Source organism: Triticum dicoccoides, chromosome 5A (genome assembly GCF_002162155.2).
Source record: "Triticum dicoccoides isolate Atlit2015 ecotype Zavitan chromosome 5A, WEW_v2.0, whole genome shotgun sequence".
In the NCBI taxonomy this organism is placed as follows: domain Eukaryota; kingdom Viridiplantae; phylum Streptophyta; class Magnoliopsida; order Poales; family Poaceae; genus Triticum; species Triticum dicoccoides.
In genome coordinates this window covers 427,203,606-427,230,709 of record NC_041388.1, presented here as the reverse complement: position 1 = coordinate 427,230,709, position 27,104 = coordinate 427,203,606, and the positions used below count along the sequence as shown (strand labels likewise).

General features: G+C 47.7%; 2 protein-coding genes and 1 pseudogene across 11 annotated transcripts in view; 2 read left to right on the top strand and 1 right to left on the bottom strand.

Moving 5' to 3' along the window:
- Positions 1-14,218: 14,218 nt before the first annotated feature.
- Positions 14,219-17,701, top strand: LOC119297534 (phenylacetaldehyde reductase-like). The gene is made up of 6 exons (XM_037575290.1): positions 14,219-14,343; positions 14,424-14,620; positions 16,001-16,186; positions 16,630-16,792; positions 16,990-17,179; positions 17,266-17,701. Exons 1-6 carry the CDS (start codon positions 14,229-14,231, stop codon positions 17,471-17,473), a joined length of 1,059 nt encoding a protein of 352 aa, XP_037431187.1. The 5' UTR covers positions 14,219-14,228; the 3' UTR covers positions 17,474-17,701.
- A 4,147-nt stretch (positions 17,702-21,848) lies between these two features.
- The window catches only part of LOC119302061, a 12,204-nt pseudogene continuing 6,948 nt past the window's right edge, over positions 21,849-27,104 (top strand).
- The window catches only part of LOC119302062 (vegetative cell wall protein gp1-like), a 5,480-nt gene continuing 3,657 nt past the window's right edge, over positions 25,282-27,104 (bottom strand). For 3 of the 10 annotated variants that reach the window (XR_005147316.1, XR_005147318.1, XR_005147317.1), the window contains exons 5-7: positions 25,982-26,227; positions 25,666-25,846; positions 25,282-25,586 (exon numbers count right to left, since the gene is read on the bottom strand). Coding sequence is in view for 1 of the 10 variants with exons in the window: in XM_037579081.1 (XP_037434978.1) it covers positions 26,092-26,101 (10 nt within the window). In the remaining 9 variants the exon portion in view is untranslated. The other 7 variants (XR_005147320.1, XR_005147321.1, XR_005147319.1 and 4 more) reach the window with 5 other exon arrangements.

Genomic DNA, 27,104 nt, shown 5'->3' with positions numbered 1-27,104 from the left:
AGTTACTACCACACATTGGGCTCCGGGCGCTCCAAGCCCTCTCAACTTATTAATCAACTTGATCTCTGTCCAGGAGTTGCAACTAGTTTCTGGTGTTTGTAGGCAGTGTTAGTAGTCTACCAAGTGGCACCCGGTACAGGTGGGCTTGGGACAGACTAGGCACAGTGGCCCGGTGTACCAAGTGGCACCCGGTTGGTGGGCTTGGGAACCCTGCACACATCGTTTGGGGCCGTAAGCGACACCCCGGCCGGATCTCCTTGCGGATGGAACCTGAATAGGCGATAAACCTGGACTAGAGACTTGTTCGGTTAGTCAGGTCGTGGCCGACTCCCTCGCCCGGCTTCCGCTTGAAGGTTGCCGAGGTACATGACGTGTACAGGGCGGTAAGTGGCGAGAGCGTGTGTGAAGAAGTACACCCCTGCAGGGTTAACATCATCTATTCGAATAGCCGGATTCCTCGGATATGGAAACTTGGACCCCTTGCATAGTTCATAGACAAGTGAAAGTGGATACTCTAAAATACGCAAGATAAGCGTGAGTGCTATGGATGGCGTTCTCGTAGGGAGACGGGAGCGGATCCATAGTGGTATATTGATATGGTGAATATGTGGACTCGTGTGCGCCACCTCAAAAGAGTTGCTTGCAGTCGTAGTTAGGATAGCCACCGAGTCAAAGCTGGCTTGCTGCAGTTAAACCCCACCACCCCTTTGTTGATAATGATGCATATGTAGTTAGTTCTGATGTAAGTCTTGCTGGGTACATTTGTACTCACGTTTGCCTATTTTATGTTTTGCAGAGAGACTTCAGTCTCACTAGTAGTTCCGCTTGGACTTCGACGTTTAGCTTGATACCTCAGCTACGATCTTGTGCCCTCGGCAGGATCTGATAGATAGTCAGGCTTCTCAGCCTTTTTCATTTATACATGTCTGTACTCAGACATGATAGCTTCCGCTTGTGCTTTGACTTGTATGCTCTGATTGTTGGGTCATGAGACCCATGTTTGTAATGTCTCGCTCCTCGGAGCCTATTGAATAAACTACTTGAGTCGTAGAGTCATTTTGTGATGCCATGTTGTATTGCACATATCGAGCATATTGTGTGTATGTTATTGAAATGCTTGGTATGTGTGGGATCTGACGATCTAGTTGTTTATCTTTAGTAGCCTCTCTTACCGGGAAATGTCTCGTAGTGTTACCGCTGAGCCATGGTAGCTTGCTACTGCTCTGGGACACTTAGGCTGGCCGGCATGTGTCCTTCTTCATTCCTGTGTCTGTCCCTTCGGGGAAATGTCACGCTTTGAGTACCGGAGTCCTGTTAGCCCGCTACAGCCCAGTTTACCGGAGTCCTGCTAGCCTAGTGCTACAGCCCGGACCCACTTGCTGATGACCGACACGTTCGAAGCTGGGTCATGAATGCCTGTCCCTGTAAGTCTGTGCCACTTTGGGTTTACGACTAGTCATGTCAGTCCGGGCTCCTTATCATATGGATGCTAGCGACACTATCATATACGTGAGCCAAAAGGCGCAAACGGTCCCGGGCAAAGGTAAGGCGACACCCGTGGGATACCGTGCGTGAGGCCGCAAAGTGATATGAGGTGTTACCGGCTAGATCGATGTGACATCGAGTCGGGGTCCTGACAGATGGCCTCTTTTCGGCGGAGTCCGGGAAGTGGACACGGTGTTGGAGTAATGCTTGCCGCAGGTTTGCCCCCTTTAGTTATGCGTTCGCGCTTTGCCTTCTCTTCTCTCTGTCTTTTGCGATCAGGATAGCCACCATATATGCTAGTCGCTTGCTGCAGCTCCACATATATTTACCTTACCTTACCTATAAGCTTAAATAGTCTTGATTGCGAGGGTGCGAGATTGCTGAGTCCCTGTGGCTCACAGATTACTATTAAACCAGATGGAGGGCCTGATGATTCCGCTCCAGGTGACGCGCTCGAGCTCAAGTGGGAGTTCGACGAGGACTCTCAATGATACTACGTGTCTTTCCCTGACGATCAGTAGTGGTGCCCAGTTGGGGGTGATCGGGACCGTGTCGCATGTTAGGTTATCTTTTATTTTGGCGCCGTAGTCGGGCCATGAGTGTTTGGATGATGTAATGTTATTTATGTACCTTGATTGACGTGGCGAGTGTAAGCCAACTATGTTATCTCCCCGTTTATTAATTATATTACATGGGATGTTTGTGAAGATTGCCTAACTTGCGACATATGCCTTCAATGCGATTATGCCTCTAAGTCGTGCCTCGACACATGGGAGATATAGTTGCATCGAGGGTGTTCCAAGTGGCTACAGTAAAGTCCTCTCCCGCCCCTAACCAGGGGTAGGCATGGCCACAGCACGACGTACCCGCGAAGATCTTCGTGCGGCGTGGCACTGTTGTCGTGCCGGCCCTGACATCAGCACCAGAGGCCCGAATCCTGCGCCCACGACGGCTTGTCTGTATGACCCTGGGGCGGCGGGTCCCACCAGCCAGCGGGACCCCAGGAGACGGCAGGTGCGCCCCCAGTCAGACCCGTTGGGAGTCAGCCCCCGAGAGTTGGCCAGATCCTCCCCCGGGGCCCACGCGCCATTAATCATATGTGACGGAGAGTGGCAATAGTGATCGCCCGCCAGGCGGTGGGGCTGTTGCCACGACTCCATGACCAAGCCCGCGTCATCAGAAGCACGACTACAGTAATCAGCAGCCGGCAAGACCCGCCCGCGGCGGACGCGGCCTGTCGGCTCCGTACCTAGCCAGTCGGCGGGGCCCACCAGTCGGCGGGCCCCAGCAGTCGGCGGAGAAGACGGAGGCCGGAGGCACTGACGGCTGGGCCCACATCCAGCCGGATTACCATTGTACCCCTAGGGTAGGCCTATATAAACCCCCCCCCCAGGGCACCCATGCAAAGGGTTGGAATCCATTAGCTCTAGACCAGATCATATAGGAGGGAGAGAGCTAGCCTTGCCCTCTCCTACCTCTAGGAAATAGCTCAAGGAGCAATCGTGTAAACACTTTGCCATAGTGATCATGCGGAGACCCCACAGAGCAGCAGTAGGGATATTATCTCCCCGGAGAGCCCTGAAGCTGGGTAAGATTCGTCGGCGTGCATGTCTACGCCTCATCCCGTTTCCAGGCACCGGCGACGTTCTACTCACCCCCACCATGATAAGCCATCCTTTGGCATATGTCGCACCCAACCCCCGACACGGGGTTTTAGGTGAATACACCAGGCTTCCAAGCCGTGGCTTGATAGCCAATTACGAGGGTCCTTTCAAACTCTTTGTTGCTTTGCAAAAAAGATCCCCCAAGTAACTTTGTGAGTGATGCTCAGCGTGTGCCTATGTTTGAGTTTGTACAGTGTACAATACTCTCTTTGGCTCCACAAATTTTTCCTTGTGTGGCTAAAATGCCTATCAAGAGGTGTAGCTGTGGTTCAAACATGACCAAGCCCCCTAGTGATTTTCTTTATCTTTATGCAGTTGCTAAATCCGGTTTAACAAAGACTCCGCTTTGCCCGTTAACTTGTAAAAGCACACATGTGATATAAGAAAGAACAGATACCCCGCTTATAACGGAGGCTCCGGTTTATTATATGGTATATACACTATCATAAATATGTACAGGTGAAAAAGCCTACGGCTTCAAGTATAGTAAGGCCGAAGGAGAGCTATGTTCCATGGCCGCTTTGTCTCCTCCTCCGATTGACGTGAGTCTTCATGCTCTCGAACATCAATGAGGTAGGAGGATCCGTTGTGCAGATTTTTGTTGACCACAAAGGGTCCTTCCCAAGAGGGGATAACTTATGCATATCAGTCTGATCCTGGATGAGCCAGAGCACCAAATCACCTTCTTGAAAGGTTCTAGTTTTAACCCGGCGGTTGTGATAACGTCAAAGATCTTATTGATAAATCGCCGAACGCGCTGCTGCAAGATCCCGCTCTTCATCCAACAGGTCCAGAGAATCCTGACGTGCCTTCTCATTATCAGCTTCAACATAAGTTGCCACACGGGGCGAATCATGACGGATGTCACTAGGAAGAACCGCCTCTGCTCCATAAACCATGAAGAAAGGCGTGTAACCCGTAGACCTATTGAGTGTGGTGTTGATGCTCCATAACATAAAAGGTAGCTCCTCGACCCAACAACCCGGCGTCCGCTTTAAGGGAACCATAAGCCTTGGTTTGATACCCCGCAGAATTTCTTGATTTGCCCTTTCGCTTGACCATTAGATTGGGGGTGAGCCACTGATGCTAGATCAAGCCGGATGTGCTCACGTTGACAGAATTCTTCCATCTCTCCTTTTGACAAGTTAGTGCCATTATCTGTTATAATGCTTTGTGGAAAGCCAAACCGGAATATCACCTTTTTGATGAATTGAACCGCTGTGGCTGCATCACACTTGCTGACTGGCTCTGCCTCTACCCATTTAGTGAATTTATCAACTGCTACTAACAGATGGGTCTTCTTGTCCTTGGAGCGCTTGAAGGGTCCAACCATATCCAGCCCCCAAGTGGCAAACGGCCACGTAATTGGAATCATCCGCAACTCTTGAGCCGGAACGTGCGCACGGCGGGCAAACTTTTGACATCCATCACATCTTTCGACTAAATCCTCTGCATCATCATGCACCGTCAACCAGTCAAAACCGTGGCAAAAAGCTTTAGCAACCAACGACTTTGAACCGGCGTGATGACCGCAATCCCCTTCATGAATTTCTCGCAAAATCTCACAACCTTCTTGAGGAGAAATGCATCGTTGAATCGCTCCTGAAACACTGTAACGATGTAACTCCCCGTTGAGTATGGTCATGGACTTGGAACGCCGGATTATCTGTCGAGCCAACGTTTCCTCAGCTGGTAACTCGCCCCGGTTCATGTAATCTAGATATGGGATCGTCCAATCCGGTATGGCATGCAAAGCTGCCACCAATTGAGCCTCCGGATCAGGAACAGCCAAATCTTCTTCTGTTGGTATTTTGACTGACGGATTGTGCAACACATCAAGAAAGACATTGGGCGGAACCGGTTTACGTTGGGAACCAAGATGACTTAAAGCGTCTGCCGCTTCATTCTTCCGCCGGTCTATATGGTCCACCTGATAACCTTTAAAGTGACCAGCCACTGTGTCCACCTCTCGCCGATATGCAGCCATGAGTGGGTCCTTAGAATCCCAAGTGCCAGACACTTGCTGAGCCACTAGATCTGAATCGCCGAAACACTTGACCCGGCTCAAATTCATCTCTTCAGCCATCCGAAGACCGTGGAGTAAAGCCTCATATTCAGCTGCATTGTTAGTACAAGGGAACATTAAATGGAGGACATAACAAAACTTATCACCTCGTGGGGAAGTTAATACGACTCCAGCCCCCGAACCCTCTAGCTGTCTAGACCCATCAAATGAATAGTCCAATATGTATTATCTGGTTTCTCCTCAGGTGCCTGTAACTCTGTCCAATCGTTGATGAAATCTATGAGTGTCTGGGACTTGATCGCCGTGCGGGGTATATATCTGAGCCCGTGGGGTCCAAGCTCAATGGCCCACTTGGCAATCCGGCCAGTTGCCTCTCTGTTTTGAATGATGTCACCCAGAGGAGCTGAACTGACTACTGTGATAGGATGGCCCTGAAAATAGTGTTTGAGCTTCCGGCTTGCCATAAACACCCCATACACCAGTTTCTGCCAATGCGGATACCTCTGCTTTGACTCAATGAGCACCTCACCGATATAATAAACCGGTCGTTGAACCGAATACTCTTTGCCAGGCTCTTTGCGCTCTACCACAATGGCTATGCTGACAGCCCGGGGCATTAGCAGCCACATATCATAATAAGGGCTCTTTATCGATCGGTGCTGCCAGCACGGGCGGTTCCACGAGCTGTTTCTTCAGATCTTCAAACGCCTTATCAGCTGCTTCACTCCAGACAAGGTTATTCGTTTTCTTGAGCATCTGATATAAGGGAATGGCCTTCTCTCCAAGGCGGCTGATAAACCGGCTCAAGGCTGTAATCCGGCCGGCCAGACGTTGCACATCGTTAATACACGCCGGTTTAGCCAAGGACGTAATTGCTGCAATCTTTTCCGGATTAGCCTCAATGCCTCTGTTTGAAACCAGAAAGCCTAAGAGCTTGCCTACCGGGACACCGAAAACACACTTCTCCGGATTGAGCATCATCTTGTAGACCCGGAGATTGTCAAAAGTTTCCTGTAGATCATCTATCAAAGTCTCCTCCTTTCTGGATTTGACCACAATATCATCTACATACGCGTGGACATTGCGCCCAATTTGCTTATGAAGGAAATTCTGAACACATCGCTGGTAAGTTGCCTGGGCACTCTTGAGTCCAAAGGGCATGGAAACATAGCAGAAGGCTCCAAAGGAAGTTATAAAGGTTGTCTTCTCCTGGTCCTTAACTGCCATTTTGATCTGATGATAACCAGAGTAAGCATCAAAAAAACACAAACGGTCACAACCCGCCGTAGCATCAATTATCTGATCAATGCGAGGGAGAGCAAAGGGGTCTGCAGGGCAAGCCTTGTTTAAATCTGTGTAGTCCACACACATGCGCCAAGTGTCGTTTTTCTTAAGAATCAGCACCGGATTGGCTAACCACTCTGGATGAAAAACTTCAACAATAAACCCAGCAGCCAACAAACGGGCGACCTCTTCACCTATAGCCTTGCGCCTTTCCTCGTTGAAGCGGCGGAGGAACTGTCGGGCCGGTTTGAATTTCGGATCAATGTTGAGTGTGTGCTCAGCGAGTTCTCTCGGTACACCTGGCATGTCAGAAGGTTTCCATGCAAAGATGTCCCGATTCTCATGGATGAACTCGATGAGCGCGCTTTCCTATTTGGGATCCAGGTTAGTGTTGATGCTGAACTGTTTGGATGAATCGCCGGGGACAAAGTCAACCATCTTAGTGTCTGTAGATGATTTGAACTTCAATGCTGGATCATGTTCCGTGGTTGGCTTTTTTAAGGAGGTCATGTCTACCGGATCAACTTGCTCCTTATAGAATGTTAACTCCTCCGTGGCACAAACCGACTCAGCATAAGCCGCATCGCCTTCTTCACACTCCAAAGCAATCTTTCTACTTCCATGTATTGTGATAGTCCCCTTATGACCTGGCATTTTAAGCTGCAGGTAAACATAACATGGCCTTGCCATAAACTTAGCATAAACCGGCCGCCCAAACAGAGCGTGGTACGGACTTTTGATCTTCACCACCTCAAATGTCACTGTTTCTGACCTTGAATCATAGTCATCTCCAAAAGCTACCTCCAAAGCTATCTTACCAACAGGATATGCAAACTTACCAGGCACCACACCATGAAATACCGTATTCGACGGTTTAAGATCCTTATCTGTCAACCCCATACGGCGGAATGTATCATAATACAAAATATTGATAGTACTTCCCCCATCCATGAGCACTTTAGTGAACTTGTATCCCCCAACTTGAGGGGCTACCACCAAGGCCAAATGACCTGGATTATCAACCCGGGGTGGGTGATCCTCTCTGCTCCACAAAATAGGTTGCTCCGACCAGCGTAAATACTAAGGTACTGCTGGCTCAACAGAGTTGACTACCCTTTTGTGAAGCTTCTGATCACGTTTGCACAAACTAGTAGTGAAGACATGATATTGCCCGATGTTCAGCTGTTTGGGATTGCTCTGATAACCCGACTGCTGCTGCTGCTGCTGACTCCCCTGATGGTTGTAACCTCCCTGGTTGCCTTGGTGTCCCTGATTGACGTGTCCGGCTTGATTGCCTGGAAACCCTGAACCGGAACCACCGCCTCCGTAACCCGGCCCGTGGAAACCTCCTCCTGAACCGCCGGGCGGGCCGTTGTCATATTGGAACATATTGGAATTCTTGAAATCCCGCATGATATAACAATCTTTCCAGAGATGTGATGCCGGTTTCTCCTTTGATCCATGCTTTGGACAGGGCTGATTTAACAAACGCTCCAAATTGTTGCCTGCACCTCCACCCCTCTGGGGCTGCTTGCCTTTACGGTGCTGGCCATTCTCCTGCGCGTTGGTATTTGCGACAAAGTCCAAAACACTATCGGCCTTGCGCTTACCAGCGTTTCCATGGCCTACCGAATTGTGTTGCTGGCCTTTGGCATTGCCGGTCTTCTTACCCTTCTCCGGTTTGTCCTCCTCTGAATCCGGATCCTTGGTATTATCTGAATCGGCGTATTTAACCAAAGCAGCCATGAGTGTTGACATGTCGTTGCAGTGACGTTTGAGCCTTCCCAACTTCTGTTTCAACGGTTTGAAACGTCAATTACCCTCTAACGTTAACACTGTGGTGTCTGTGTTGATACGATCTGACGAATGCAAAATCGCCAAGACCCATTTGACCCAATGGGTCGTGGACTCCCCTTCCTCTTGGACACAAGCGGCCAGATCTACAATTGACATCGGCTGCTTACACGTATCCTTGAAGTTCTGGATAAACCGGTGCTTCAATTCGGCCCATGATCCAATAGAGTTGGTCGGCAAGCTCTTCAACCAAGTGCGAGCTGTTCCTTCCAACATCATGGTGAAATATTTAGCACACACCGTCTCGTCCACATCTAACATCTCCATCGCCATCTCATAGCTCTCCACCCACGCCTCTGGCTGCAAATCGGCGGTATAATTTGGTACCTTACGAGGTCCCTTGAAATCCTTGGGTAGTCGCACATTACGCAAAGCAGGAGATAAACACGGTACCCCTAAGGAACTGAACATCGCCTCTGGCTCCATGGAGGCAGTGGGGTGAACCGGAGTATGCTGTCGTGCCTCGTGTCGAGCTGTCAACTCGGCCTCTCGACGTGCGCGGCCATGATCCACAACATCTTGCGCATTAGCACCTCCCCCAACCGGGTTGTTCCCTCGTGGCAAATTTCGGTGGCATGCACTACTGGACATGGCCGGTTCGTCTTCCACGTGTCTGCTATAACTCCGGCTTGGGCGAGGAGTGGAGTGAATCCTCTCACGGCTGTGTGAATATGCTTGATGTTGATTTAGCGTTGTCTGAAGGAGATCCCTGGCCCGACATGCTTCCACTTCAACTGGTGACTCGCCGTCGGTTGGGAGGGCCGCCAGGCGTGACGCAGTGGCCACAATGTTGTCCAACGGGCTGGAATAATGCCCGGGCGGCGTTGATGGTACAACGTTGTTCCGGCGAGGCAGGTCCGTCGTGCGCGGCTGAACCGGTGCTCCTGCTCCCGGCGCCCCCGCCTGGTTTAGTGTGGGTTGGTTACCAGCTCCTGCACCTGGCGTGTTGAAAATATTCTGCGGCTCATAAACCGACGGGAGACGTGATCGGTACCTTCTTCTCATGACTTCCTCTGAAGCATTCTGATCCAGTCTAATCCGGTAAGCCTGTGCTTCCAACTTGGCCCGCTCCGTAGCCATCCTGGCGTTCTCTGCTGCCAGGTCCGCCTTGGCCTGGGCTATCTGATCTTTCACCTTTGCAATCTCCGCATCGTGCTGATCCCTAGCTGCTGCGTCTACCTCCGCGGACATCAATGTTGCCAGAGCGTCGAACAAATCAGATAAGACTTGAGCCGGAGGTGGTGCCGAGCTTCCTACCCCTGCTGGTGTGGCCGTTGTTGAACCGGAGAGCATTGCTGCGGCGGTAGATGAATGAGGCGCCGGTTGTGTGCCGGCCATGAAGATGGCGGCCCGGTTTGGCAGACCGGGGGAATCCGGAATACTGTTGCCCTCGGATCCTCCCTCAATCCGGCCGTCCTGCAACTGGTAAAGCGATTCGGTTTCTCCAGAAGACTCGTCATCAGAGCAGACTACGGTTTCTCCTTCAGACACCGGTCCGTCCTCGTGCCCTGATCCACGGACGACACCTACGAAAACATGCCTTGCCTTGGGCTGAACCAGCGAAGGACTTGCACGCCAAGCCGTTTCGATGATGTCGGTGCAGATGTCCGGCTCGGGGGCTGGTTCGCCGATCTTGCCGATGAAGACGTGAATCCCGCCAAAGGGGACCCGGTACCCGTATTCGATTGAATCGGCCTCGGGACCCCATCCTATGTTGTCGATGTAGAGCTTGCCGCGGCGACTCTTCGTCATCCGGCCCACGGCGTATCCCTTAAGTCCATCGAAGCTGCCCTTCAAGAACTCGAAACCATCGTGTGATAGCCCCACGGTGGGCGCCAACTGTCGTGGGTTTGTCACGGCAGATGTCCTCGTGAAAGGACTTAGTTGTGGAGCCATCGCAACGGGTTAGCTTAAAGGGGTTAAACCGGACAAGGGGACACGGGAGTTTATACTAGTTCGGCCCCTTCGATGAAGGTAAAAGCCTACGTCTAGTTGTGATTGGTATTGCTAGGGTTTCGAAGGCCAGGGAGCGAATCCGCTTTGTCTGGCTTTCGAGTTGTTGTTGTCTCTCCCAAAACCGCGGCCGGGTCGTCCCTTTATATACATAGGTTGACGCCCGCCGGGCCACAGAGTCCCGAAGCCGGTTTATAAACGTATCCGGTTCGGCCTCTCTCTTTCTATCTTACTATACAAGTTACATGACTAGGCCGTTTTACATTTACATACTGTAACTCGCCTTTGGGCCCTCCATAAAGCACTAGCATCTTTACATCTTCATGGGCTTCTAATCTTCAAAGAGTCAACCCGGCTACATAAGGTCGGTTTACCTCCAGTAGTAATATCCCCAACAGCGCCGAAGAGCCAAAGTGAGATGGTGCGTGTCCGGGGATGAAAATTGCAAGTTCTTCCATTGGCCAACTGTCAAGGTCGTCGTAATAAAGTTAAGGTTCTAGTTCATAATGGGATAGAGCACTTTCAGAATGGCCAGAAGCTTGCCATTGCAACTGAGTACTTTTCTGTGGTCCTGGGACAACCGGCTGTTTCCTTGCCAACGGTGCAGCTCAGCTCCTTGTACATGTCCATGGATCTCTCTAGGCTTGCGGCCCCTTTCTCCTGGGCAGAGATCGCTGAGGCCATAAACAAAGCCGCGAACAACAGGAGCCCAGGACCTGATGGCTTCACTAACAAATTCTATAAGGCTTTCCAACATCTCCTCAAGGATGACTTACTCAGGTTTTTTGAAGATCTGCACAGTAACAATGTCAACCTTGACGGTAACAATACTGCTTATATCACTCTGCTGCCCAAAAAGGATACGCCCTTGGAAATAAAGGACTACATGCCCATCTCTTTGGTTCACGGCTTGTCCAAGCTTGCTTCCAAGGTCATGACAAATCGGCTACAACGGCAGATTCTGGCTCTTGTACATTCTCTACAGTCTGGGTTTCTGAAAGGTCGCTCCATTGTTGAGAATTATGTGTTGGCTGCTGAGTTAATCCAATGTGCCCACAAAAGAAAGCGGTCTGTCATCGCTTTGAAGTTGGACTTTCACAAGGCCTTCGATAGCGTCAGTTGGGATTGTTTGAAACTAATCATGGAGGCAAGAGGCTTTCCCCAACCTTGGAGGCAATGGGTCTCCAACCTCCTCTCTTTCGGGCACTCAAGGGTTATGATCAATGGCGAGCTGCCGCCCCCCCCCCATTCTTGCGAAGCGTGGCTTTCGGCAGGGTGACTCCATGTCACCTTGCCTCTTCATTCTGGTGGCAGATGTTCTACAAAGGCTGTGATGCCTGCACTATCAGAACAAGACCCTGCAACATTCGCTCGGCTCAGATCAGTTTTTTCCGGTGCTGCAGTACGCGGACGACACTTTAATTATCTTCAAGGGGGATCTTGAGCAAGCCACGATTACCAGGGATATCCTAACCTCCTTTTCGGCCTTCTCAGGCTTAACCATCAATTTTCACAAGAGCACGTTAGTGCCTGTCTCGGTGGATGCAACCATGGCTTCGGATATTGCTCAATTGCTTGGCTATCATATCTCCTCTACACCATGCACGTACCTTGGTCTACCTCTGTCACTAACTAAGATCACTCATGGGATGTTGTTTCCAGTTATTCACAAAGTGGATCGCAGGCTCTCGGGTTGGCTGGCCACCTTTTTATCTCTTGGCGGGAGGCTCACGCTCGTCAATTCAGTGCTAGCCGGCATACCGAGGTACCTTATGTCCTGCTTCCCTTGGCCTAAGGAGTCGCTCGCTTCCTTGGAAAACCTGCTACGTGCTTTCCTTTGGCAGGGCAAGAACAAGGTTAAGGGGGGCCAGTGCCTCGTTGCTTGGGACAAGGTCACTCTCCACCGCCAACATGGTGGCCTGGGGTCAGAAATCTGCAAGCACACAATCACGCCATGCTTTGCAAGTTCCTATCCAAGATACTGCAGCACTCAGACATCCTTTGCTACCAGTGGTTCGCTCTGCAATATTGCCAGGCTGCAATACCTCTTGGGCCCTCCAGTCGAGACACTGCCATGTGGTGTGGTTTCAAGGATCTCATTCCCATGGTCATAAACTTTTCACGATGCACCCTGGGCTTGGGCAAGCTCATCTCCTTCTGGCATGATCATTGGGTGGAAGCAGGCAGACTCTCCCTGCTGCTTCCTATTCTCTAGTCCTTCGCCAGAAACCATTGCTGCTCGGTTAGCTCACAGTTCTCGGACGGTGCCTGGTCAGTGCAACTCCACCCCCATCTCTCTCACTCTGCTGAGCACGAGTTACAACTGCTGCATCATCTCATTACTCCCCTGGCTCCGGTTGACTTGGGCAAGGATTTGTGTTCCCTCTCGGTTTTTGTTAAACAGATCAACACGAGCTACTTCTACCGTCTGCTGACCTTCTGGGGTGCTTTCTGTGCTTTCCACGATTGGGTCTGGGATGCGTTGATCCCCTTGAAGCACAAAACCTTTCTTTGGTTAGCTTTTTGGGGCCGGTTAAACACCAGAGACAACATGATCAAGAAGCATTGGACGGCCGTTGTTGCACACTCGGGTTGTGATATATGCCCAGCAGTGGAATCAGTTCATCATATAATGCTACACTGCAGGACGACGTCTACCCTCTGGCACCACCTCCGTTTGGCACCGTTGGCTGCTAGATCGCCCGATATGCTCTCCTTCGTCTAGCAAGCTGCTACTCGGTTGCAGTTCAAGCGCAAATGGAACGTGGCTTTTGCTGCCTGTGCCATCGCTCTTTGGCATGCACGCAACGACCGTGTTTTCAACTCCAGGACATGGACTGACTCTTATGTCAGATTCTATGCTGCAGATTTGATTCGACTTTGGCGCCACAGGTCCAAGAAGCAGCAAGATAAGAAGGACCTCATGTTTTGGGGCAACCTCGTAGCAGCATAGTCACATAAGTTTCCTCTTGTTGTTCTTTCTACTACCTGCCTCACCCCACACCTCTCTCTTTTTCTTTCCTTGTTGGTTTGCACCAAAGTGCATTCCACAAGCTTCATGTAACCACACGTTGGTCCTCAGGCTTAGGCCTGCTTTGAAATATAAAGGTGGCCTGGTGCCCCTTTCTTTTATTTAAAAAAAAGGTTGCATAGGGACAGGTGTGCGTAGGTGCGTTGATAGAAACGAGTGTATGTATGTGTATGTGGGCATCTGCGTTGTATCATACTCCCTCCTTTTTGGTTTATAGGGCTTATCTCAAAATTTTAGTTTTTCCATTTTATAAGGCTCAATTTGATTGTTTCCCATCAGATGTTCAGACTTCAAGGTGCATTAAATCATTACATGCAAGTATTAAGAGAAAACTGACCAATGCATGCACTTTATGCATGCATGCATTGCAATTAATGCATTCATAAACATAATTTTTTGAGAAAAATAAGAGCATTAATTGAGTGCTTTTACAAACTACAAAAAATATTTCACCAGTCATCATCTACCTTGGTTGGTGAGATTTTTGAATTGAGACTTATAAACCGGAAAGAAGGGAGTATAAAAGAATACATGTAAATTACTAGGATTCGAAAAGTGCATGTCGAGGACGTGCGCAGAGCATGGCTAGATTATCGCTAGTAACAACGAGAAACGCCCTGAGGCATTTGGCACCATCCAGCCGGCGGCGAAAAGGTCGCGGCGCGATGGGTTCCGACTTCCGACACTACGCACCAACTGCCCCTTTGTCGTCTCGACACCGTGTCGCGAGGAGTCCTTGTTTAGCCGGCGTAATCTTTTGCTGCCGATTGGCGCCGTGAAGTCTACCGGCAAGTGGGTGGAGAGAGTCTCAACCCGCCAGGCTGCGACAGACATATAAAAGAGCCGACGAGGCCGAGGAGGCAGCTAGCAGCATTCCAGCAAACCGTCCCGCGGGTGTTGACTCTGGTAGAGGAGGAGGAGGTGGAGGAGGATGGCACCGCCGCGACACGTGTGCGTGACCGGCGGCGGCGGGTTCATCGCCTCGTGGCTCGTCAAGCTGCTCCTCTCCCGGGGCTACGCCGTCCACGCCACGCTCCGCGACCCATGTATGTCTTGCCCCGGTATTATATTATACCCGGTCTGATGACCCTCCGGCCAAGTTGGTAATGGCGGGGTGCTGTTTCAGGTGATCCCAAGAACGCCCATCTGATGCTGCTGGACGGGGCGGCGGAGAACCTGCGGCTGTTCAAGGCCGACGTGCTCGACCGCGCCGCGCTGGCCGCCGCCGTCGAGGGGTGCGAGGGCGTCTTCCATGTCGCGACCCCTGTGCCCGTGGATAAGCTCGTCGATCCTGAGGCAAGTATATACATCTGCCAATTCACCGTGTGCGGTGCGTCGTACTGCTATTAGTTCACAAATTTGCATAATTCCCACGATTTCTTCGTGCATCCGTGGAGTCTCCATAACCGTAGTAGCATCAGCCATCAGGAAATTGTTCAACGGAATATTGGTTTTTCTATTATTCTTGTTGTCGTCGACGCAAATATAATTTTACCATTCGATCGATATCTACTTATGTCTGGTTTAATTTACCCCACAAAAAAAAGTCTGGTTTAATTTAAAAATATTTCTACTTCCTTTTTTTCAGGAACTAATAATATATTTTTTGAGGAACAAATATATCCACTTCTGCATACAAATTTGCTTCATTAGATTCACTGTAAAATACAGTATATTATAAAGCTAATACATATATTTGATATCGTAGATCAGATTTTTTTGAGTTAGCACAATCTTATTAGAACTTCAATTATTTCATAGTGGAGTGAGTAAAAACATTTTATGACGTTAATCATGGTTGTATATTTGTAAATTTTGGTGTGAAAACATAAACACGTCCTCTCTCAGTCTCTGTATACAGTGAAAGCATATGGTCATATTTTGTATACAAAATATCATATTATTCAAAACTCGTTTGTACCAAAAAATCAAAGGAAGTCTATAGTAATATTTTCGTGCAATTTGGCTATTTTCATACTTCCGCAAAAGAAAACCATGTGTATACTTAAATATATTCACAAGTGTTTGCATGGATGTTGTCCCGTCATCTTCCATTCTAGCCAAAACATTTGCAAAAAAGAATAATCATTTCAGGACAATAACATGCCTGAAGTTTAAACCACACTAAGAAAAATACCATCTTGCTGTATAAATAGGTGAAATAAAAGGTGCCATACATCTTATTTTGAGAAACAAGTCAAACACCGTCTCTTCGTCATTGCTTTATTTAATCCTACACCACCATGTTCCTACATACATATGCCATAGTTTCATAATTTCTTCTTGCAAAAAAAGAAAAGTTCATACATATGCATGTTGCTTTTCATGAGCACCGTGGCTCTTTTTTCTTTCTGTTTAAACAATGAGCACTCTAGATCTGCTTGCTCTCCACTTAAAGGACCCCTCGATAACTAAATAAATGAAAGGTCCACCACCGGCTAGACGCTCATACATATGCCATAGTTTCATAATTTTAGAAGCTCCTCTACATTGAGGGCCGGGATTCTCTGATTAACATGGGATTTTCTAACAAATCTCTCTATTTCATTTGTATTGTGTTTTTAGTATATAATTGATAATTGACAGAGATAGATACTCTTAGAAGAATGTGACTTACTGATGTTGAGACTATTACAAGCGTTGTTGGAATTGTGAAATCTTTAATGGTATGATTCTAATCTTGTGCCAATTTTAACCGTGCAGTCGGAAGTAATTATGCCTGCTGTCAAGGGCACCTCGAATATTCTAGAAGTCTGTTCAACTATGAAGGTTCAGAAAGTTGTGGTGGTGTCATCCACTGCTTCTGTTCATTTCAACCCGAACTGGCCTCAGGATAAACCCAAAGATGAGAGTTGCTGGTCGGACAAAAACGTGTGCATGGAAAATGAGGTTAGTATGTTTGAAGTTCAGAAAAAACATCGGTCGCAACGTGCATTGTGATGTAAGAAGCCTATTATACAGGAGTAGGAAACACACACAAACATTCCATGTCGCACGCACAGTCTAGACTTTCCATCTGAACTCTAAAGACACTTAGTGATAGTAATTAGGAGCGTATTCGATCACCCATATTAGAACTCTAACTTTTTCTTCCCTCGATCCCCGCTGGCGAGGCCGTGAGTTTGCCTCCTCTCTGCCTACCGCTCTAGCGGCCGGTGGTGGGTATATGAGCGGTGAAAACAGTGTGTTGGCGGCTCGTTCCAGCGTCAACAATGGTCATTCGGTGGTTGTGTCAAAGTTCTATATATTTGTTGTGTAATATCCCTGTCGTATTTCAGTTTTATTCTCTAGTCCCAGGGCTAAGTTCAACTCTTTACAATTTTGGCTGGCAGCTTTGGTACTTTCTTGCAAAAACTGTTGCTGAAGAGACATCCTGGGAATATGCAGAAAAGAATGGGCTAGACATCGTAACAGTATGCCCTTGTATTGTTTTTGGTCCACAACTACAACCTGTTGTCAATACCACCAGCGAACTTCTTCTCTATCTTATAAAAGGTCCCCGCATCATATCCTGTTCTTTTCCATTTTTTTATTTGTAGTAATATCACTTATGTCTGACAAACAGGTCATGTTATGGAGTGGCTCATCCACTAGAATTTTGAAGGGGAAAACATGAAAAATCTTATGGTGTGTCTTCGAAGAACTCCTTATCTCGTTTTTTGTCTACTAACTTTTTGTCAATTTCATTGCAGGAGGTCCTAACGCGATGAACGACGTGATGTGGGAGATAGTCGATGTCCGTGATGTGGCTGATGCTTTGCTTCTGGTATACGAGAAACCAGAATCATCTGGAAGATATATCAGTGCACCAAATTACATTACCACAAAAGCCATGGTGGAATTGCTAAGGAAGGCGCACCCTAACTACAATTACGTGAAGTGGTGGGTCTCTTACCATGCGTTCCTTGTATGCAGCAAATGGCGCATTCTGTTTCCATGGTTTGAACAGCTCTCTTTGTTTCTTGCAGCAAGACTGATGTGGAACATAACTCTCCCATCTCACTGACCTCGTCGGAAAAATTGAGAAATCTGGGTTGGAAGCCAAGGAAATTGGAGGAGACGCTCCTGGATAGCATCGAATGCTACCAGAAGACGGGGCTTCTGCAGGATGCCGAGGGAGAGGGATACTCGTACCACCTTCCTGAAATGTTCAGCTTTTTTCATGCTGCCGAGTAATAAAATCGAGTGTGGTAGCGGTGGTGCGAGTGCTTCCACATATGCCATTGTGCTTGTGGAAATGTTGAATGGTATCGTTGGTGACCATCCGATGAGACAGGACTGGAAGTGTTTAGACGAGATGCCTCCAATGTAAAATACTCCCTCCAGTCCAAATTACTCGTCATTGAAATGAATGTATCTAGAACTAAAATACATCTAGATACATCCATACGTGCGACAAGTAATTCGGAACGGAGGGAGTATTTGATTTTGTAAATCCTCCAATGTAAAATATTTATCTGCACTATTTTCTTTCACATTTATCATTTTCGTACATATGTGCAGATCTATTTATACATATTCTTTTTTCATCCTTTTCGAAAAAAAACATATTCTTTTTTCGTTTCTACCAGTCCACATATGTATCAATTTGAATGAACTCAAATTTGATCCTTTGTTAAGTATTACTCATGTGTCCACCCTCGTCTCCAACGCTCAAAGTGTTTTCATCAAAACTCGGAGCATCCACAGCAACTTCATGTATGTTCGAAACCTTGCGCGGCGCCTTCACAAGAGCAAGACCCCCTCCCTGCTATTCAAGTTCGACATTCGCAAGGCCTTTGACTCTGTCAAATGGGAGTATTTGGTTGACCTCCTTCGGAGACGAGGTTTCCCAAGCAAATTTCGAGAGTGGATTGCGGCACTCCTATGTTCCTCATCTTCGAGGATCCTCTTGAATGGGGTACCTGGTGCTCCCATCAAGCACGGCCAGGGGCTACGACAAGGGGACCCCGTCTCTCCACTCTTGTTTGTCATAGCTATTGACCCCCTACAACGTATCCTCGACATAGCGACAAAAAAGGGGCTGCTTCATAAGCTCCGAGGGAGAGGTGTCATGGTGTGTACCTCCCTCTATGCGGACGACGCAGCCGTGTTTATAGCTCCGTTTAAAAGTGATGTGGACAACCTTGCGACTATTCTGAGGGGCTTTGGGGATGTCACCGGTCTGTGCACCAATTTCCATAAGAGTTCAATGGTTCCGATTCGGTGCGGTAACCTTGACTTGGGGCAAATCACCCAACGGTTGCCAGCTGTTAGAGCCTCCTTCCCGCTGCGATATTCGGGCCTATCGCTCTCTGTGTGGAAGCTAAAGCTCGTTGACTTGCAATTCCTTGTGGACAAGGTGGCAAGCAGATTGACAACATATGAGGGCCAGAACATTACCACCATTGGGCGCGCGGCTCTTGTCAAGTCGGTGCTTGCTTCCCAAGTGATCTACTTCATCACGCCGCTTGTCATACAGCCCACCATCCTTCAAAACATCGACAAGCTTGAGAGGGCCTTCCTATGGTCTGGGTCAGATAAGACAACCGGAGCAAAATGCAAGGTCAATTGGAACATTGTCAGTCGACCTCTTGCTTATGGTGGGCTTGGGGTCCTCAACACCAATAAATTCGCGCGGGCTTTGAGACTGCCGTGGCCTTGGTATGAATGGAAGGAGCCAACAAAATTGTGGGTTGGGAGAGGTAACCCGTGTGATGAGGAAGATCTCAACTTCTTCTATGCTAGCACCACAATCAAGGTCGGGAATGGGGCGAAGACACCCTTCTGGGAATCCCCTTGGATTCTTGGGCGCAAGCCCAAGGACATTGCTCCTCTCATCTATGAGTCTTCATCGCGGAAACATTGGAAGATACGGGAGGCCCTCAAGGAAAACGCGTGGATCCTCAAAATCAGGCCACCTGCGGTTGTTTCTCCCCCAACATGTAACACAATTCTTCACCCTTTGGATGCTTCTGCATGAGGTGCATCTTGATGAGCTTGCTGAGGATGACATAGTATGGAAACACTCGGACTCCGGGCATTACTCTGCGGCCTCTGCCTACAGGGCACAATTTTTGGGTTTGGTCCTCTCCCCCATGGACCAAATGGTTTGGAAGCCTTGGGCCCACCGAAGGTCAAGTTCTTTGCTTGGCTCACACTGCAAGATAGAATTTGGACCGCCGACAGAATGGCTAAGCGGGGCTGGCCAAATTGTGGCCCTTGCCCTGGCCAAATGTAGGGGAGTGCAAGAATGTGGAACACATCTATTCTTCAGATGTTGCTTCACGTTGAGACTTTGGAATTTGGTTATTTAGAAATTTCTCATACACGACATGGACACGTCGGCGTGGAGCTCCTTCGACTCAGTCAAGACATGGTGGGCGAGCACGAGCGCCGTGGGTACCACCAACCGAAAAGCGAAGGCCTCGATCACCATGCTTGTGTTGTGGGTCATTTGGAATAAGAGAAACGCAAGAGTGTTCCGGCATAAGAGCACGTCTCCGCCAATTCTGCTCAACACCATCGTCGACGAGGCAAACCTTTGGATCACCGCCGGGGCAAAGAAGTTAGGGTCCTTTTTGTTGCGAGAATAATTGCCATGCCGTATTCTGGGTGTATATTGTAACAAACTCTTCTCTCCTTATTTAATATATGAGGCAAATCTTTTGCCTCCGTTTCAAAAAAAAAAAAATCCATCCCTTGATGTACAGGTACATACCTCACTACTTTCACGTTCTTTTAGGTGATGGTACTCTCAAGTGACATTCAAGGAAAATATGATACATGTATCTCAACTACTGGAGCGTTGTTTTTTTTTTTGCGGGGTGTTGTATATTTTTCTTTATGATATTAGATCTTAATTTTCTTCATTGCTAATATTATCATCCCTCAAGAAATCTTTACTGTCCCCGCAAAAAAAAAGAAATCTTCACTGACATATGTAGTATAACGGGTCATTATTGAATTTGTTTACTTTCTGAAGGTTACAAAATGCCCATTTAAAGTTGCAACTGCTACGGTATAGTGTACATGCGTACTCTTTACTCACAAGCAATGCAAGTACGGAATATTTGTATGTCAAAAATAGTAGCTTTTGATTTAGATAGTTTCCTTCATACATAAATCATCTGCAATTAATCTCTATATTCCCGCCGCAACGCGCGGGGAAATTACCTAGTTTAAAAAATTATTAACTTCTTAAAGAATGGTGATCATTTTTTAAAACTTGTGATTCTTTTCCAAAATATGTATTTTAAAACTCGTGATTGTTTTCCTAATTGTGAACTTTTTATAAGCTCGCAGATTGTTTTTGATTTTTAAGAACATTTTCCAGGTTGATGAACATTTTTCTAATACACAAACAAATTTTAAACCCACAAACATTTTTTTGAATTAATAAAAATACAAATGAGTGAACTTTTTTTAAATACGAGAACATATTTTGGTACCAGCATGCCAACCAATCCACCTGAAACCGGACTATCACGATCATTCACGCAAAATGACCGGTGTGTATTGTTGCTTGTGCATATACGTGGAAACGCAGTACCACCAACTGTATCAAAGGAAAGAGTGGCATCATATTGGTCACTGTGCACAACATCTACTTACATGATGTAGTAGACTCTTCGTTCTAGTCAGGCAGTCGAAGACTGATGTTTTTCTAACACAATACACACGCAAGCGCTCATATATACGCGCATACACTCACTCTATTTTTCAACAAAGGAAATATACTAATATCGTAAAGATACCAATTACACACAGCCTTTACAACAACGCAATGTCGTAAAGACATTACGGATGCACACAGCCAAAGACAATAAAAGAAGAAGAAGAAAAAGAAAGATCTCGCAACAGTGATCAATTTCTTGTAGCTGCAGCACGAACCATCACCTAGACAACACCTGAAATCTCAATTCTCCAAAAGCGACACCTTCAAAAAGAAAACAATGCAAAACACCGTCATCATCTGATCCTAAATCTTAGTTCACCCTGGAGAAGATCCGCGCTCTTAAAATAATGTCTTCAACAAAGTCACTATCAGACACAACTAATTAAGATCAGACCTTGGGTTTCATCCTAAAAGCTAAGACTCTGTACTCCGCTTGATACACTCACTATATAAACACACACACATCCTACCGTATGAACTTTGAAGATCGAAATGGGTACAAAATAGTGCCAGCGCATGTTGATCTGTGCGCTATTTGAGCGCAAAGCAGTCAAGTTGCACATGAATGCCGGAGTTTCAAATCCATAGTTTATACATGGGCGTGCTCCATGCTGAATCTTTGCGTGTCAGAAATCATAAACAGCTCCACGTGAGTTCCAGATCGAGATTCTCATCTACGGGCCGCCCGAAGTTTCATTATATTAGCACTGATAAACAAACGCCGATTCGTACTACGTGCGTGTGCCCAGCAAACTTCGCTCCAACCTGTACTTGTAGTAGGCTGCTTTCCTGACCCGGTAGCTAATTACCCGTCGTTGAGCATTCCTGCCGCCAGCAACCACAGACGGTGAGTGGGGCTCGCGCGCTCTGGTGTGTGTGTGTGTGGAGCGAAGCCTATCAGCTTCAGCCATGGTCGGGCGTATGGAGGGAGGGAAAGGGGAGACGGTGTGCGTGACCGGCGCCGCCGGGTTCATCGCCTCGTGGCTCGTCAAGCTCCTACTCTCCCGCGGCTACACCGTCCACGGCGCCGTCCGCGATCTTGGTACGTGCACATCCTCCATGCATAATGACATGTAATGGAAATATATGAGTTGTTTTTATGTACTCCCTCCCTCCATTTCATATTAGTTTTGTCGCTAAATCATATTAATTGCTAAATCATATCAGCTTCGTTCCAAAAAGCTTGTGTTAGATTTATCTAGATTCAGATGTATCTAACACTAAAATGTATCTAGATATAGCCATATCTAAAAAAAATTATGACAAGCTTTTTGAGACTAATGGAATATTACCTAACAATAACGGCAACCCGTAAATCTTCTTCCGCGGATAGAAGGTCCGCCGACAAGGATGCGGAAGGCTGTCATCTAACCGTAGCTGCATACTCCATTCATACATCCCTTTTTATTCTTTTTGATGACAAGTATTTTCGGACGGAAAGAGTACATTTTAACAACAATTCGAACCAACCGGACAAAATTCATGCAAACTTGGCGAATTTTAATATAAACACGGTGGATTTCATTTAAATTAGGATAATTTGTACATAAAACCGGACAATATTTCGTCCGATGAACTAAAAACCTTAAAATAAAATCCTAAATTACACTATACTTGGCGATGATCTCGTAGGCCATGCCGGGTTGGCAGGCGGCTCCTCCTCCGTCATCTTCGCCCGATCTGGCGTTGGAGTCGTCGAAGTTGGGCTTCGGGCGGTGGAAGGTGGCGGCGTCGTGACAGGGCTTCCTGGCAACCGCCCGACGCTCGTGAATGATCCTCTCCGCCTCCTCTTGCGTCGTTCGCAGTGCGGCCGCGGCCACCGAGGACGTGGGCTGGGGGAGAGGGTTGCGGTCCTTGGAAGGAGGCAGCGATCTCGCTGAGAGACCATTCCTCGCTGTACTTGGTCATTTCCTCATCGAGGTGGCGGAGACGGTGCTTGGACGTCTCCGACGTCATCACGAAGCGGTCCAGGGCCCAGGCGTATGCCAGGTTCAGGTCAACCGCGATGTGTGGCGGTGGGACGTCAGAGTCCGCAAACTTGGACCGGCGCGCGGCGTTGTGCCTGTCCCGCCGGCGCTGCTCCCTGTCGGCGTACTCCTGCACTGTCAGGGCGCTTCGGGACGACGAACAGCTGCCGACGCGCCCGCCGCTGCCGAGGTAGTAGAGAATGCGACCGCGCACCTTCATCGCGATCGCACTGAGCAGGGGCGGAGGTGCGCGGTGCTCCTCCTTGACGACGCGCCGGGGCGGCGGCGAGCGGCGCTCATCCTTGATGAAGCGTCGGGGCAGCAGCAAGAACCGCTCCTCCTTCACGTGATGGGGAGGCGGCGAGAGCCGCTTTTCCTTCACGCAGTGTCCTATTTGGACGTCGTGTTTGCATGGCAGAGAGCGAGGAGGGGATGCCGGCTCTGGCTTCACGAGAGGAGCGTCCCCGGTGGTCGAGCCGGGCTGTTGAGGTGGAGCATGGAGCGACGAAGCATCAGCTCCATCTCCTCCTCGTACTCCGTGTCGGTGGCGGCGTACACCTGGCTCGCCATCGTCGGCGCGGACAGCTGCTGCTGCGGCGATGGCTGGTCCTTCTCGTTGTCGGAGGAGATGACGATCTCCGCCTTTGCCAACGAGCCGCCCACCAATGAGGACGACGACCCCAGAGTTCGAGGACGGTGTCGCCACGATCCGTTCGAGCCCGCCCCGGAACCGCCGCATGCCGGCGCCGACGCCCAGAACTTGCGCATCGCCGGAGTTGTCGAGGGAAATGAGCGGGGAAAGGGGAGGAGGAGAAAGAGGATAGATTGCAATGTGGATGATGCCGGAGCACGGCTTATATAGCCGTGGCCAGGCCATGCAAAGGGCCGGTCGGCCGCTTCAATGCGGCGCAACGGCCGTAGTCTGTTCCTCAGAAAGCTGCGTGTGCATAGAAGCAGCGGCTCCCGAGACGTCACGCCAGTCAGCGCCGCCCTTCCTCCCTCCGGTCACATCGCGACAACAACGCCGGCAGCTCCGTGCTCTAGGTCGACATGAATGCGACGTGGTAAACGGCGCGTGCATCGAAAGAAAAGCGCGAGAGGGGCGGATAGGGTGTATATGCAGGGCTTGGAGGCAAGCAGAGCTTTTGCAAGGGGACTTAGATGGAATGTTTGCGGGACTAGCAAGGTGGGGGTTGGGTGAGTAATCGCCTCATGTAACTACTCCGTGTGAAGGCGGATGTGTGAGCCGTGTAAATAACATTGTAACACCGTGGATGGGAAGTCTTTCCCCCTTTTTTTATAAAAATGATACGCACACTTGTGTGTATTTAAGAAAAAAAAATGTATATACATCCAAAGCCAAAACGGCAGTTCCGACATACTATAGATGTAAATATAACGAGAATATCTATTGGAGGACGAGCTACATGGCGCTCGTTACCTGAATCTGTGCTAGTATTGTATTCATCCCACAGCACTTTCCCCACACGTAACTCAACTACCTCGCCGTTCCCCACACTGTTGATACAAAGGGACTACGTGTGTATGAAAAGAGTATTCTTCATATATTTAAAAAGTATTCGTTTTCCTTAAAATGTTCGTCGTGTATTAAAATAATCATCGTGTTTTTAAAAAATATTCAAAGTGTATTTCAAAAAATGCTCACCATGTCTTAAAAATGTCCATCATGTATTTAAATTGTTCATGGTGTGTTTAAAAATTAATAGTGTTTTGGAAATACACGTTGTTAGTAGTGTATTTAAAATTGTTCCTCGTGTATTTTAAAACTAGCACAAATGCCCGTGCGTTGCAACGGGAGAAAATTTAATGTTTATTATCATGTCATTGGTGTGTAACTGTTGGGCTACAACATTGATCCTAACAAAACAAAAACAAAATGATACTGTCTATATATGTATGTAACATTGGTCTATAAAGGTTTTTACCAGATTATCGATCAAATATATGCCACTTCCGTAGATTTCACAAGGAAATGAGAAAAACATCATTGGGTTTGGATCAAAATCAACTACCTTGTTTCCCAAGAAAAGAATTTCCTTCAAAATACAGAATTACCTCTGCACATGATGATCAAGCAAATCTTTGTATAAACTTATGCAAAACTAAATCACTAAAATTACTCACCAACATGCACGATATAATTTCCATGTAGCAAATGAATACAAATTTGTGTAACTTTATTATAATAAGTTCGCCGTCCGCCCCACAATTTTTATTTTTTTTTGCTGATTTCAAACTGGGTCCTACTATGTCTTGCGTATTTTAGAATTGGTTGGATCTGAGGACGGCTAGGGGTCGACTGGGCGAGTTGAATGCTATTTCTATGGGTAGAGATTGTCGCAAACATCAGAAATGAGGTTACACTGAGTATTTTTTTTTTGTATGATGAAATTTGGAATAAGAAATAAGGCTACATGTGCACGGATCTTCTAAGACTGCTCTGCGGCAATGAACTGCACTTGTTGAAAGTCAGAAAAGAAACCAACGCCAGTCACCACAAAACTATGGGGGTGATAATGGAAGCCACCCCCCAACCAAATCTTTGGAATGTAATCCAGCCTAACAGCATCATCATGAAAGTTGCAAGTCCAGTTGCGGTAGAGAAATCACCCATGAAAGATGAGTGCTCGTTTGGACTGGGGAACTGCCAAAATGAATAAGGAACCATGAAAAGGTTAAAGGAGTACAAGGAAAGAAGAAAAACAAAAGCCGGAAAAAATTACCTGTGCCTTGAGCTTCGATTTCCATGTGACTTACACAAAATTGATTATAATGCCATATGCAACAACTAAGGTAGCAAGGCCCCTCACATATTTTGAAGAGATCAGAACTTTCATACTCTCTTTCATGCTAAGCTTAGGTTTGTTCTGTTGAAACAATGGCTATATTCACAACTGTGGTGATCTGAAAATGATTTAATCAAATCAACTTGAGCAAAAAGGGCTATCATTTGATAAGAAAGCTGACCAAAGATAAACTCAAAATTCCATATGGCAGGCACAATAATGACATGGACAAATAAAGGCATCACAAAGGTACCTCAAGGAATTAGAACTGAAAGGTAAGGCTTGCGGCCAGTGACCGGAAGTAGAATATGCTTAACTTGGGACAGAGCATTAATCACTAAAGCACTTCCAGATTCATTCACTTCAGCCCTCACTGGTTACAAAGCAAAGGCAAACAAATATCAAACAGTGGTCTCAGCTCAACCATCCATCGTACCTCTTCAAACATAATCAGAAGGATGTTCTTTGCAAGTTTGATTACGAATCACCACAAATTTCCCTACTAAGAACAAAGTCAAGCATGGTGAACAATTCACTAACTTCGGTGCAGCAAAGGAAGGCCAATACATTGTCAGAAGCGCAACTACGCTTGGTCAGACACACAATCATTCAAACATCACATGAAAATATCAGCATCAGCAACCTGAAACCACTGCACCTCGCTCCAAGTCAAAGCGAAGTAACTAATCTTCAGTACACGTAGTGACAGCACAAAGAGACGACCAAGCAATCGACGTACAAATCTCAAGAAGACTTCAAGTCAGAGGCCACCACCCACACGCCTCCGCAGGGAGCCCGGCCGGGGCCAGTGGACCATGGCCATAGGCACCACCGTCTGGGAGGAGCAGCGCTGGTGGCCGGTAGCACTGCCCCCGCGGTGCGTTCCGAAGGCCACGGCTGCGCCGTGGGCGCCGCCTCAATTGCGGGCTGGTGCGCTTAAGAACGAGCCTTGCCGGCCATGTGCCATCGCCTCGCGGAGCGTCTTGGCCAAAAATATGAAACCTAATGCTATGCCCTGTTTAAAACTTTTTATAAAGTAAAAATATTTCAAAAAAATAGACATCACAATTTTCCATATGTATCACACACTAACGTTTAGACTTTGTAGTTTTTTCTACAAAGATTGACCACATATTCAATACCAGTTGGTGAAATAGGAACATATAGTTCTGCATTTCCACTCTACACAATGTTATTTCTCCAAAAACGAATCCATTTTTAGATATTTGTCATATTTCTGAACTTCAAATTGCTCATTGTTTGAAGTATTCAACAGTCTATACACAGTCAGGGCAAGATTGGACAGATGATGCTAAAATTGCAAGGGTAAGAAGATGGACCAGACACCAGATTAGTGGACAACCATGGGATGACCT

Excerpts from the sequence above, each read along its gene's own strand:
- LOC119297534 (XM_037575290.1), top strand. The coding sequence starts at position 14,229 with ATGGCACCGCCGCGACACGTGTGCGTGACCGGCGGCGGCGGGTTCATC. Across the intron at positions 14,344-14,423 it reads CGCCACGCTCCGCGACCCAT|GTGATCCCAAGAACGCCCAT; the intron begins GTATGTCTTGCC and ends GTGCTGTTTCAG. Across the intron at positions 16,793-16,989 it reads TCTTCTCTATCTTATAAAAG|GAGGTCCTAACGCGATGAAC; the intron begins GTCCCCGCATCA and ends ATTTCATTGCAG.